We start from the raw sequence: 15,041 nt of genomic DNA on the forward strand, positions 1-15,041 counted from the left end.
TTATTTTTCCAACCATGGTTTGTAGCTATCTATGTTGGCTACTTTACTGTTTTAATTTGTGATTATCCTGTACTTCTGACCAAAGGGGATGCCCCTTGTCCCTAATGGATAGAGGCTAGACTTGTCTAGCTAATGCCTCTCTGATGATTCTATCCTGCTGAAAAGTTATTAGCTCATGAATCATGAAAACACTTCTTATCTATGCTTCGTCATTGTCTATTGTTCTACTCCCAGTTTACTCCATGATCTGACCTCAAAATTAGAGGGACCTCGGGCCTTTCCTGGCCTAGGTTTTAATTTTTTTCTCTTATTCATGAAATAGAAAACATGGGACATTAAGAGACAGTGTCCAGTCCAAAGTGTTTTACTTTCCCTTCTTTCTCCAAAACTGTAATGCCAAGTAATATCCAGATAACCTCTTCATTGTTCCTTCCCTAGGTCTAAAGCTGGGCATCTTCAACTGTTCAGGGACGCCAAATCACTGATGCTTGGCTGTTGGTGTGGAAAACAGAGAGGTTATTATTTTCTATAGTTGAGTCCAAAGCAACATTCAACACAATTCTCTTACCTCTGAGAGTTAAGGTGCCTCTCTATTCTTTTGCAGAAATTGTATCTAAAACGGAGTCTAATCTAAACAGAAGGGCTTCAAGCCAATGTTTTATTTGTACACAGACCCCTTCCTTGCCACAGCCACACAACACAGAGACCTTAGACCTTGCTTCCCCACAGCAGTCACAGCATATTCGTATTTCCCACAAAAGGAATATCATTTCATGGAGTACCAAGTTCTCAGACTCCATAAACAGAATTTCCCCAAACATCACCTAAAACTCTTCTCAAGTGAGATGACCTAAATGAAGTCACTTGACGGCCTTTAAAGCCCCATGTAGCTATTAGATGATGTTCTTATCATTAATAGTGCTATGCATCTTGTAGACATGTCCCTTCCAGCAAAGTCTGCACTGACGTAGCACTTGGATGTTGATAGGTGGACTTTTTTCTGGGGTCCCAGAGTCAGTGGATCAGCTTTTTCTTTCATGTTCAGTTAAGAGCCACTGATGAAACAGCACAGTGATGTCTAAGCCCAGTTCTTCCAGCCTGCAGGAGATCTGATCCTCTCACCACTTGATAGACCTGCATTTGGACTTGGCAGCACACTGTCTGCTAGCACCACTTGTCCTGGTTTATTTTCAGGGCTGCTGTTAGCTTGATTCTTGGGTAGCAGCAGGACAGAGAAGAAGAGGGTAGAATAAGGAGCTGGAATAAGGGAGGTACACAATGATATCAGCTGTGTGTATTACAAAAGCTTTACCAGGCAGGAAGTCTGATCATCTCAAAGCATATCCAGGTGGGAAAAGAGAAGCCACGGGTATATTAAGAGCTGAGGCTGGCACATTAGTGATATTGGCACAGGTGAGCTGATAGGTTTGTATGTTTGTATCTGGAAAGTAGTGTGCCACATGCAGACAGCCCTGGACCCCATAGGGACCAGCACCAGAATGTCGCAAAGGTACTTCACCCACAAACAGTTCTCACCAAGTGTAAGCCTCAGGACTTCCAGACGTTTACTGTGTTTAACACAAAGATTATTAACCCTAAAGTTAGCCCCAGCTATCCCCCCTGGCTCTGTCATTTTCAAGAAAGGCAAGTGAAAGCCCCCAAGAAAAAGACAAACACTCTCCATCAATCTTCAGGCCATTCCTGGACCCATTCCTGAGTCCTCACTTTTGCCCCTTTTAATGCCTTTTCCTTTGTGATTTCTAAAACTATCCTTTCTCTCATTTTCTTCTCTTACAAACTTCCCAAAAGGATAACTTAGCTTGAAGTTTCTATTTGCTCAACCAGGTGCAGCCAGACTTCTGTGTTTTCCTCAGTCACATCTCCTCTGACCTATTTGCCAGATCCCCAAACACTTCTTCTCCCTCATCTTCTTAGACTTGTCTGCAGCATCCCTCACTACTGACCAACCCTCCTTGAAACTCAATTTCTTCCCTCTACTTCTCTTCTAGTCTTGACTTTTTTGATTTTTGTTTGTTTGTTTGTTGTCTCCTGAGTGTACTTATCTTTTCCTACTTTCTTGAAAGATTTGGTTCATTCTTAGGCCAATCTCTTCTCATACTCTGATCACTCTGCAGTCTCGTCTACACATGATTTATGATAAAACATAATTATTGAGTGCTTCTGTCTTTCTCTGTGCCAAGTACTATGCTAAATTCCACTTGCATAATTTCACTAAATTCATATGACAACTCTCTCAGTTGTTGATATTCTTTTTGTCTCACATATTACTAATCAAAAAATGATGCTTGACAAGGAGAAGTAGTTTCCTCAAGGTCATGCAACTATAATTGGGGCAGCCAAGATTCCCACCTGTGCTGCTGACAGTGCCCAAGGTCATATGTCTCTCCAGACTTCTCAAAATTTAAGATGTGATTCCAAGCATCTTCAATTTATTTTCTTCCTTGGCTGGAAACAACACCATGTACTCAGATATCTAAACTAGAAACTTGGGGTTTTCTCAAATCCCCCCCTTTTTATCCCTTGCATAATTGTCAGAAGGGGTGAAAATATGATTGACAGAAATATGTCAACAAACACAATTAAAGGAAATGAAGCAACACATGTGAACATTTATGGCTACACAAAACAAGAGAAAATACAATGTACTGTCAATGAAGTTACAGACTCCTTATGAATGTTCTATATGACAATTACTTATTTTCAGTTACCTTTATATTGAAGGGAAGCTATGCAGCTGAAACAAGAAGCTTCATAGTATGGTGGTTTAAAGAATAGAACAGTCCTTTATCTCATATCACAGTTCTGAAATAAAGCAGTCCAGGTTTACAAGTTGGTTCTGCTCTATGCAATTCTGGAAGGATACAGGGCCTTTGATCTGTTCCTCCATCATCCTCTAAAGTACTGCTACTCCAAGAATGATCCATGGACTGACAACATTATTATCATCAGGGAACTTGTTTTAAAATGCAGAATTTCAGATATTCCTTTCTACCTGTTGAATTAGAATCATGTTAACAAGATTCCCCATGTGATCCTCATAAAAGCTGTGAGAAGCATTTCACAAACTTGAGGATATTGTTATGCCTGTAGTCAAAGCTTAACTGCAGGCATTAATGTTCTAGCTCATGGGAAGACACCCCCCCCCCAAAAAAAAAAAGCTAATCTAGGGCAAAGAAACTTTTGGAGCTGACCTAGAAGTTAAATTTACATGCCAAGCTTTCATTCCATAGTCACAAACATATTCTTATAACAGCAACAAGCAAAAAAGCTAATGCACCTTGTCATTAGTTGGGCAGACATAAGCCCAATTATAAGCCCCATTATGTAAAAGAAGAGACAGTTTTTGGTAAACCATGGTAATATCAGTCTTAATTGTGTAAAACTTTCAGACATAAAAAAAATATCTCCCTAATACATTATTGGCTTTTTGGAGTTTCTTATTATCTTGGTCAAACTACCATGCCAATGTCATGGTTTTTGCTTAACAACTGTTGCATTGAAAATTACTTTTTTTGTTTAATCCAAAATCTATTTTACTGTATATTATCTCTCTCATTTTCCTTCCCTTATCTCTTTTCCTGGCCTTCCTCTTGCTATAACTCCCATCTTCTGGCTCCATCATTTCACAGAGTATTGTTTTTGTCTTCACAGACAAAGCTGATTTTAAGCAGATAGAATGATAGATTATATATACATATATACATATACAGACATATATTATATACATATATGACAGACCACGCCAGAATATTCCAATAAAACTAAGAAATTGAGGGGAAAAAAACCTGTAGTTATCTCTAGTCTTATAAATATCTTCTAGATCAGTGGTTTTTAAACATTTATTTTTAAAGCACAGAAATCCTTCTTCCTCTTCTTGCCTGTTTAAAACATTTAAGATAGGAGCTACTTGGTTGAAGTGGAGCAAGCAGCTCAGAGCCTAGGCGTCTCTCTCTCTCTCTCTCTCTCTCTCTCTCTCTCTCTCTCTCTCTCTCTCCAGGATGCACTAAGACCCCTGGAGAACACTCGTATGCATTCAGGCAGAACAAAGAAACACGCAAGTTGTTCAGTAAAATATATCAATATATCTGAACTTTCCCAAGCCTAAAGCTTCATTATTATCTCCAATTTCTGTCCCAGCTTAAGTTTCCCTAGACTTTGGAATTCAGCAAGCTAACTCAGATGGCCTTGTGAACCTCTGTTGCATATGCCTGCTATCTGCCCATCATTCTGCCTCTGAGATTACAAACTGTGCCTATCTCCCGCACATGCGTGTTTCTGGCCTGGCAGCCCTGAAGCTATCTTTTCCTAACTCTTTCTTGCCAGATGTTTATGTGAGAAAAAAAGTTTAATCATTGCTAATTTGAGAAAGCAATTGCAGTACTACCTGTGGGTACTGCTAAAGTCATAAGAAAAATCTGAGGATGTGAGGGCGATCTGGCTGCGACATCTGTCACCCCATTGATCGCCAGGGTTGATTCGGCTGATCTGGCTGGCTAGGCGGGTGTCCCTTTCCTCCCTCACCGCTCCATGTGCGTCCCTCCCGAAGCTGCGCGCTGGGTCGAAGAGGACGACCTTCCCCGATAGAGGAGGACCGTTCTTCGGTCAAGGGTATACGAGTAGCTGCGCTCCCCTGCTAGAACCTCCAAACAAGCTCTCAAGGTCCATTTGTAGGAGAACGTAGGGTAGTCAAGCTTCCAAGACTCCAGACACATCCAAATGAGGCGCTGCACGTGGCAGTCTGCCTTTCTAATATCATTGACCAATCAAAACTATTTAGTCTTGCTATTCACAAACTGGGTTTTTTCTTAAAATAATAAAATCAGAAATTGAGTGTTTTAGAAGTGATCAAATATGTTTTCAATGAAAAATGATACCAGATACCAACAGATTTTCCTCATGAGAAAAATTTAGGATTTCCAGAACTCTTTCTCTCTAGAAAGAGACAATGCCTTTGAAGTAGACTGTGTAACCCAAATTCATGAGGCTATGTCAACTAGAAATTCATTATGGCAAAAAATAAAATTAGATTATTATGTCAAAAAAAAAAAAAGAAAAATCTGAGCACCATCTGACCTTTAGTCTATGTGTCCTATTTTTCTTTTTTTTTTTTGTCATTGGGCATATTTTTTTCCTTACTAGGCAAATTAATCAGATGTTAATTCAAAATTAATTCTTATACCATAGAATTATAAAGTTTAGGGTATACTGTAAAAAGAAGCTTTGAGATCATGGGTCCAACACCTTCACTTTATAAATGACAGTGCTTGGAGAGGGTGAAGTAATGGGCCCCAAGTCACATAGCCAATAGAATCAAACTGCTGGGCTAGGGAAAAAGTTCACTACATTTTGTAATAACGTGTACCACCTGGAATTGGCTCCTGATATATGGAGGTTTCTGATGACATGGAGAACAAAATATGTTTCCCCCTAAATGGATACCAAGCCACAGAAGTGAATATGTCATTTTCTTTCCATATGTTCATTAAATAACAGGTACTTAGCAAATGCCTGTCAAGTGTGAGATGCTCTCTTGGACACTTTAGGGACTAAAAAATGGGTAACACCTTGTTTTGTCATCAAAGGATAGACAGTCCAATGAAGAAAATACTACTCTCTAAGTAGTATTGAAATCAAACTAAAATATGCTATAATAGAATCATATGTAAATTTCTACAGAAATCTAGCAGAATACTTGATTAATTTTTACTTGGTAATAAGGGTAACCTTACAGAAAGCTTCACAGAGGAAGCAATGTTTAAGCAAGACCTCCTAAGGATGAATTTTGATGGGAGAAGAGGTGGAAACAGTGTTTCTGGAAGAGGAAAGGGCATGAGCAAAATACGGACATGCACTAGACTTGAAGTGGATTATGCCCAACAACCAAACTCACACAATAAAGAATTTCTTAGTTTAGGATTAGCCAGGATACAAAATAATTAGAAAAATGTATCTTGGTTCTCAAGAGGAGAAGTCAGTTCTTGAAAATACCTCCAGAAATAAGGGCAAAAGCATTACAAACATGGAAAATTATATTAGCAAAGATATGGTTGTGCTTTGTGTGGTGTATGTTCAGAGAATGGCTAGCAATTTAATGTATGTTTAGAAATATCCATGTGTCTATTCACATTTATTAGGGTACTTACAGCAGAGTTGTGACAGATCATGTAAATCCCAGTTGGCCTTGAATGCTAGAATAAGACACTTGGACTCTCCTTAAGAAGGAGCCACTACAGGTTTTTTGCAGACTTACGTGCCTTTTAGGAAAATTAATGTAGTAGCAAGATGGAAGCTGAGCAAAGATGGGAGGCCAAGTCGAAGGTTATTGCACTAGCTTTTGCAAGTGCTAAGGAGAACCTAAACAGGGTAGTGATGGTAAGAACTGAAATAAAGGAACAGATGGGAGAATTGCTTTGGAAGAAATTATTGCGCAGCACAGTTACCATTCTGCATATCATTAAATATGTGTCAAGTTAATTTTGCAACTTCATTTGGCTCTAATAGTTTCCTCTCTTCAGGTATGCAGAGCCTTCATAATTTATTGGTCATCTGTTCACATATTTTTAATTAAGACTTATAATTTCCATGAGGGAGACTATGACTGTTTTGTTCCCTACTATTTCCACAACATTCATCAGAACAGGCACTGATTAAATATTCATTGAATGAGTGGATGGGTGAATACTGCCCTGCACACATCCACATGCCCACTCCCAGGGCCTCTTCACCTTTGCACTCTACCCTGCTCCTTCTCTCATCCTCCAGCAGGCATTTCCCTCCCTCTCACTCTTTGAAGTTGGTCTTGCCTTTATGAGTAACCAGATTACTGCACAGTCTGCGTCCAGTGAGACACTGATGCAGGGGTGTTTGTTTGTTTGTTTTTGCAATCACTGCTTTTGACCAAGCTCATTTGACTTTCTTTTTGCTGTTTCTTTATATGATCTCAGTCATATCCAATGACTTTCTTGTCACGTAAAATATTGAAAAACGCAGTGCTAATCTATTTTAAACCTCTAGTTTTATTTCCTTTGCTCCCCACTCCCAAGTTTAGCCTTCTCTCAAGGGACCGGCTTATTTTTTCTGATTCTAAATTCCCTAGTGGAACAAGAAGGATGGGTTGGGGAAAAGGAAAACTTTTTTATACTTAATTAGGTTCACTTTGAAATTGTCTAATGTGTTTTGTTCCCTACTATTTCCACAACATTCATCAGAACAGGCACTGATTAAATTTATTCATTGAATGAGTGGATGGGTGAATTCTGCCCTGCACACATCCACATGCCCACTCCCAGCTAACACTGACCATCCATATCTTTTTAACAGGCAACCACTGATCTCTTGGGTGAAAGCCCATGGGGATCCCATTTTACAGTTTTCTGGAAGGAACAACTGACTCTTCCTAAGGGGTTCCCAAGACTCTCTAAGTTTGTGCCCAGTATCCACTATTGGTGGTCAGCTTCTTGGGTGAGCTAATAGCAAAACTTTCCTGCCAGACTCTCAGTTCAACTCCACTGTTCCTTTCCATCTTTCTTCTTTTCCTACTTCCACTTATTTCCTTATGTCAATTTTAAGAGTCAGAGCAGTTCCTGGTGCTTGGGTGACTATTTAAGTTAGTAGAGCTAGTTCATCACTTCTTAACAAGTCCTGGAGAATGTACATGGCCCCAGTGTTTCTAATTAACATGAAGGTACTTAATGTATTTTAACTCCCATTTTGAGTCCTGGACTCCAAGTGTATACACATGCATAACTTTCAGTTTTTGTGAACGTCACTAAACTTCATTTTTCAAACCCTGAGTTGCCATTTACATTTGTAGATACTGTGTAGTGAATATAGAGTAAGCCTCACACAAATATTTAATGAATAGCTGAAATAGGTCTGGTGTGCCAATGTAAAAGTGAAATACAAAAGTCTATGCAGTTTGAACTCTAGGGCAAATAATGAATTGCACTGTGACTTTAAAATAGAGAGCATTTAAACCTTGAAATGGAAATTAGATTGGGGAGTGGAACAACAGAAAAGAGGAAAGGAGAAAAAGTAACTTGAAAATGAAAAAGTAAGAAGAATCTCAAAAATGAGAATTCTGCATAGTGACAGAAAGCTCACCATGCTTAAGATTGAAATCTGAATCGCTGACATCAGACTAATCTTTTCTCTGCTCACAAATCAGAATCTCATAGATTTCCATTAATACTTATCTCCTTAAATTTGGAGGAAGAGAAAAGTCTATGACGTATTTTGCCCATTTTCACTGTTCCCACCAGGTATTTCACTGAAGGCTGACATCAGGTTAATAAGCTGGCAGCTATCCTTAAAAATCCAAGACCAACAGAATGGCATGCAAAGAGTTTTAGCAGTGAGTCACTTCAAAAACCAGGAACCACAAATTCAACTAAAATTTCAAATAAAGGCTAAAGGACTAGAATAATCCATACAAAATTTTAAACCCAGAAGTTCCTTTTGCTTAAGTTATTTTCATATTCCAATTTAAACTCAGAAACATTATGTTGCTGTCACACTTCTTTGTTCTCCTAAAGTATTAAAAAAAATCCGTATATAGCTGACAAAAAATAGGAGCCTGTCTGCCAGCAAGTTCTCTATTCATGTCTAACATACTGTAGAGTCAACGCAGAACACATGGTCTTAAAACATTCAAAAGCCTCTTTTTAACTGGCTTACCACAGCAGTATGTTTCTGCAGCATGTTTGCACTACCTACAATACATGTCTTGCATAAGCATGAATTCCTTTTGAATGTCTCAAGTCATGCAGTATTTTCACATGCTTTGATGTTGTGCATATGAAAATTATCATCTATATTTTGGAAATGCAGTTCCATGTGCCTTCAGCCTTGAATACCGATCAACTGACACCATTTTTAATTTCAGCCAACAAAATGACAATAATTTCTATAACAGAAGTTTGACATATTTCATTCTCTCAAATAGAGAGTTAATTTAGCCGCTAAATTGGAAATTTCTGGGTGTAGTTTTGAAAACTAATTCAGCGTGAAAATTACTAATGATTTAGAATTGTGCATGAAGAATTTTCATTTTCCTTATTTCCTTATCCAGAAACATCTGATGCTTCACAGATAAATTTGCAAGTGGCAAGATGTGTTCTGTTGTTGAAACATAAGACAAACAGTTTAAATCAGTCCTAATGTGATTTTCTTAATTACAGATGAGACCCATTGGTCATGATGGTTACCATCCCACCTCTGTAGCCGAGTGGCTGGATTCCATTGAACTGGGTGACTACACCAAAGCCTTTCTAATTAATGGCTACACATCGATGGACCTTTTGAAAAAAATCTGGGAAGTTGAACTTATTAACGTAAGTTGGTCTTTTACTGACCCCTTAGTCATTCAAACCTTGATAAATAAGATTTTATTGCAGGCAGGCATTTATTTTTCTTTCTTTATAATGGTTTGAATCCAACAAGGATTTACAGGTAGGCCATATGTTTTGAATTTTTGATGTAGGGAAGGAACTAAGACATAAAGAGAGGACTCTCAGGGTGTTTTGCATTATCTGACAAGACCTTCCAAGCATTTGAGGTTTTCCACTTTAGGAAATTTTGACAGTTTAAGATATGAATATGATAGCAAATAGTCTCCCATTCTGATCTTTGCTCATATTCACTGTTAAAGGTTTAAATTCTCATATTTCTATGTTATATTTCCTTATCTTTATTCCTTAATTTCACATACAGATCTCATGCTTGAAGAAGACTGCTTTTGCTCTTACTACATAAGCTGCTGTAATATCATCTTTTTATTTTCTAGAGTTGGTGTTCAATCAAATGTTGACTCTGTTTTATTCATACATTTGACATAGATTTCCTATAAAAATGGGCCAACAATATATGTCACCATATATTCAAGCCCAAAGAGATAATAAATCTGCATAAATGATTTTGATACCCTTCTTGTTTCATTTTTACTTTTATTCTTTCCTAGAGAATAAATGAAAGAACAAGATGAAAATACAAACAATCATTTGTCTGAATTATATTTGGCATTATAAATGTTTCTTTTTTCCCAAAGTGACTGAGAGAAATCACTTAATTATTTAGAGATTTTTTAAAGTTTCATAATGATTGGGTAAAAAGGTGTTTGTAAACTGAGAGATAAGATAAAGAATATCTGCTGGTTGCAAAGTGCTCTGTTCTACTCTTTATGCCACTTTCTCTCTAAAAGTACAGTTTTTTTTACAAATTACATGTCATTAATTAAGCTATCATTTAAGATAGTTATTATTGTTAACTAATAATTCTTTGCTTTTAAGTCTATCTTAAAAATATCTTTTCTAGAATACCCTATAGAAATTGTTCTTGAATTTTAAAATCATATTAAGTTGACAAACTCTTGTTTTAAATTTAACATAAGCAACGCTTTCTTGACCTTTTGCTGCTTTTCCCCTCATAAAAGCTATCTTTATCAAAAGAAAACTCACAGTCTGACTACAGCCTCTGATTAATTTCATTCTTAGTCTGTGTAGCAATGGAAATGAATCTACATGCTTTGGTTTTTGTCAAGCTAAGCTTTTTGGTTGTGTCAAGCTAAGATTTCAATTCTCTACTAAGAACTTGTCACTCATATCATAGCTACTAGTTATTTATTAAAGGGGGTATCTTCCATAGATCACAACAGGTTTGCAAGTTGAGTGGTAACCCAAATATCCATATAATATCCTCTGAATAAAACTGCTCTCCACTAAAGAGCAAATATTCATGAGAGGGAGCTTGTGAGTCATGCATTAGCAGTTAATCCCCACTGAGAAGAATGGCTTCCAGTAGGACTCTAGAATAACATGTTTTTATTGAAGCAAGGATCATTTACAACATGAGGCTATATATCTCTCAAAAATCCAAATACTTGGTCTCGTGTTGAAGATGGTGACTTGTATGCTCACTTCCCCCAAACCTAAAGTTACCAGTGGCCTAGAGATCTCTGCACACAGGACTTGTATGCAGTGACTGCAGGACAGTGATGCTACAAAGACCCTAGGTTTACTGCCAGGACTTGGGGGCTGATCCCAACCACCTTGAATGCAGAGAAAGTCTTAAGACATGAAGCACTGCCAATTTTACAGGTCTAGGTTTACCTCAAATTAAAGCATAAAATATACGTTAGTAATTGTTCCCTTTATTCCTAATCTGTGCTTCATATTCCAAAGATGATGTTTTATCAATAGTTCTGTTTTTCTCCTGTGACTGCCACTATCATTAATAACATCATGCTCTCAATTTTATGATATTTTAGGGTTAAAATATGAATACATGGGAGAAATTGTCAGGAAAATTGTTCCCTGTGCAGATGCCAGCTGGTTCAACCTCCAGTTTGAATTATTGTCCCTCCAACGGCTTGTTAAGAGAACTAATGACTAGTTAAGAGTGCACAAGTACATTCATTTTTTTTTCCACTCAGAAGTTACTCAGGGCTGGCATATGGTATTAGTAAGATCTCACAACAGTTCCAACTGCTATTGAAAACCACAACAGCCCTACATGGGAGAAAATTTAGATAGAAGATTGACATATTTCCTCCATGAAATGCGTATAGATTAATTATGAAATTAAAAATAACTGAGGACCATGCAAAATAACCTGTTATCCATTTTCTAGACAAAAAATGTATTGATATTATGAGAAATAATGTTAATTTCTCTTACCACTGTGAATCAGCTAAGGGGGCTTGGAAAAGACTAAATAAATTTGAACACTGTCCAATTTATTAACTTGTGAATCTCAGTGCTGAACATATGATTAATTTGTTCCCAGGGGCTTTATCACTGTTTACCAAGGAAATCATTCTAGCCCAGACTTATTATAGCCTACAATATTGAAAATGATTAAAGTACCTGTTGAATTGACAAAATTGAATTCAGGTGTCAGTACATTCTTAAATCCCTGCTCATAAGTATAGAATAGCTTTAAAAAGTTAATGACAGTGATTGTTTCTTTAAAAAAAAAAAACCTTTGAGTACAAACAAATAAAATAGCTAAATACATGTGTCCTATGTAAGTTATTTCACACGTCCCATGGAAATAAGTGAGAATAATTTGCCAACAATAAAACTTTATTAGAGATCATTTGCTTCTGGCCTAATAGATGCAGAAATTATTCTTGCATTCATTAGGACTGTGAGATTTCTTTTCTTTTCTTATCAATGTTATTGATTTAATTTCTACCTTTCAAGAGAAATTTTATGATAATCTAACCACTTAGAGATTTGCTAAGACATTTTCAAAGGAAACTCGATGGTTTTGCATTAATTCTTTGATAATGTGTCTTTATTTGCTTTAAATGATGTAGTGATATCATTCTATGAATATCAGATTTAGATTCATTACTTGCTTTGATGTTTTTACTTCGTGATCAGAATTATAAGCTCCTACCCCTAACTGTGCTATCCTCATTGCTATAACTTCATTGTTCTCTGTAAAACTCGTGTGTGTGTGTGTGTGTGTGTGTGTGTTAGATAAAGGCAAATGGTAATTTATGCTTATTAACCAAGAAAAATAATCAGCAAATTCACAAATTGTAGAGGAGGATGAATGTTCTAATTCCATTTCCAAACCAATTATTTTAAGTAAAAGGTGATGTCTTCACTACAGGACACTAATAAATGAGAAAAAATTCATTTTTCCACACCAGGGAGGCTACATCAGTCAACACTTCAAATATTAACAACTTTAATCAAAGCTGAAGGCTTTCAACAAATGACCTGAAGAGCGTATTCAAGAGTATAGCAAACTTTATAAATTATCTGTGGATTTAAACATTTCATTTATACTCATATATATTACACCTGGATCCTCATAAACCTTCAGGCCAGCTAGTTAACAGAAGCTCAGCTTTAAACTTTTTCAGGCACGCATCAGGTTAGTCTCCTGGATTCCACCACCCTCACCTCATGAATGCATGTTGCAAGTCTTTCACAGATTCTTCTGAAGCTTCTGTCACTTGGCTCAAGTTTGGAAAAAGTGGCCTTATTCCTTCTCATATGAAATGAACAAGCTTATCCTAAGTAAATATCTGTATTCACTTTCTATGGAAAAATTACAATTATGTTCTGATTTTCCAGAAATTTCTACCTTAAAATTTTTTTTTATTTTAGTGGACTTCTGCTGGGATTTTTCTCCACCAAGATTCCAAATTTCCTAATAAGAAGCCACTTCCATCTCTTGCCATTCTGCCTGAACATATGACCTAGATTTAAACTGTGCTTAGACTTCCAGCCTGTCCCCCCAATCCGCATGGGCTACAAAGTTCTCATCCTCAGAACCAGCTACATAATTTGAGCTTCAGTGCAAAAATACAGAGACCTTAGTCCAAAAATTTAAATACAGTGACTAGAAAATATGAAACCAAGCACAGGGCCCTTTGAAGGGCAGGAGGTTGTATAACTGCACAACTCACTCATCCCTGAAGCCAGCTTTGATCTTTATTTCATTGTGTATATCCATGCTTCTATCTGGTGTCATTTTCTTTCTACCTTCTTAAAATGGAGTGAGGCTGCTGGTGATCAGTTCTCTCAGCTTTTGTATGTCTGAAAAAGACTTTCTTTTGCTTTCATGTTTTTAAGGATATTTTTTCTGGGTGCGAAATTCTATGGTAACTACTTTAACAAATGTTGACACACTATGCTCTCTTCTGCATTATTTCTGATATGATAAGAAATCTTCCATTTGTTCCTCTGTGCATAATGTGTCTTTTTTCCTCTGGCTACACTTAAGGTATTCACTTTTTCACTGGTTTTCATCAACTGGATTATGATCTACATTGAGGTAACCTTCTTCCTGTTTCTTTTGTGTGATGTTTTTAGAGCTTCTTAGACCTAAAATTTTGGTCTTCATTTTTTAAAATACTGTTTTCTGTCTCTCTACTTCTCTCTGTACTCTTTTAGAACTCCAATTGCTTATGTATTAGGTCATTTAATGTTAGACCACAGCCTACCAATGTTTCATTCATATTTTTTCAGTCTTTTTATTTTAATCTATCTCCGTGGCTCATTTGGATAGTTACTGTTGCAGTGCCTTCAAGTTTACTAATCTTTTCTTCTTATAAAAAGTGACCTGTCATTATTACTATGAATTGTCTTTTTCATTGCAAAGGTTGTAGTTTTCATCTCCAAAAATTAGGCTTGAGTCTTTTTCTATTTTTCATGTCTCTATTTAGTATGCTCAATCTTCCCTCGAAACTTATTGAACATATGGGATACAATTGTGATAACTGTTTTAATGTCCTTGTCTTCTAATTCTAACATCTGTGTCAGTTTAGGTTGATGTTTTTCCTCATTGTTCTTTGCATGTCTAGTAATATTTTTTACTGCATGCTAGATATGAATTTTATCTTGTTTAGTGTTGGTTAATTTTTTATCCCCATAAATGTGCCTGAGGGTTGTTTTGGAACACACAAAAAAATTATTTGATAGACATTGATCCTTTCAGATCTTGCTTTTAAGGTTTGTTAGGCAAGACTGGAGCATTGTTTATTTCTAATACTTCCCACTACTGAGGCAGGATGCTCTAATTACTTGACCAATTCCCTTGGAATTTCAACGCTTTCCAATCTGAATAGTGATTAAACTATTACCAGCCAAGTTTGAAATTTTAGAACTATTCCCACTATTTCTTTTCAGTTCTTTTTTTTAACCTCATTTCTCATAGTTTCCTCTCATACATAGGTACTCAATACTCTCTCCTCTCCAATACTCTTCCAGCAAACTCTAGCCACCCTGGTCTCCCCAGACTCTCAGCTACATCTTCTCCAATCAAGGGGTCTTCCTCCTCTCTGCCCCATGGCCTGGAAATTCTCCCAAAGTAGCAAGCTTGGGCAGTTGTAGACATCATTGTTTCCCATCTCTCAGGCATCACTGTTCTTTGTTGCCTTGTGTCCAATACTTTAAAAACCAGTGCTTCATTTATTTTGCCTACATTATTAGTTGTTTTAAGTAGGAAATAAATCTGATGCCTGTTACTCCATCTTGGCCAGAAACTGAACTCAATGCTTCTTA

The 15,041-nt window shown here is 36.9% G+C and overlaps 1 protein-coding gene across 15 annotated transcripts in view; it reads left to right on the forward strand.

Moving 5' to 3' along the window:
* The window catches only part of Anks1b (ankyrin repeat and sterile alpha motif domain containing 1B), a 1,117,917-nt gene that overhangs the window by 837,139 nt on the left and 265,737 nt on the right, over nt 1–15,041 (forward strand). For all 15 annotated transcript variants that reach the window (XM_058571278.1, XM_058571279.1, XM_046419347.2 and 12 more), the window contains one exon: nt 9,201–9,353. In XM_058571278.1, coding sequence (XP_058427261.1) covers nt 9,201–9,353 — 153 coding nt within the window. The remainder of the gene's footprint in view (nt 1–9,200; nt 9,354–15,041) is intronic.

This window comes from Marmota monax, unplaced genomic scaffold (genome assembly GCF_021218885.2).
Source record: "Marmota monax isolate L192 unplaced genomic scaffold, Marmota_monax_Labrador192_F-V1.1 WCK01_AAM20220418_F8-fsc00036, whole genome shotgun sequence".
NCBI classification, from domain to species: domain Eukaryota; kingdom Metazoa; phylum Chordata; class Mammalia; order Rodentia; family Sciuridae; genus Marmota; species Marmota monax.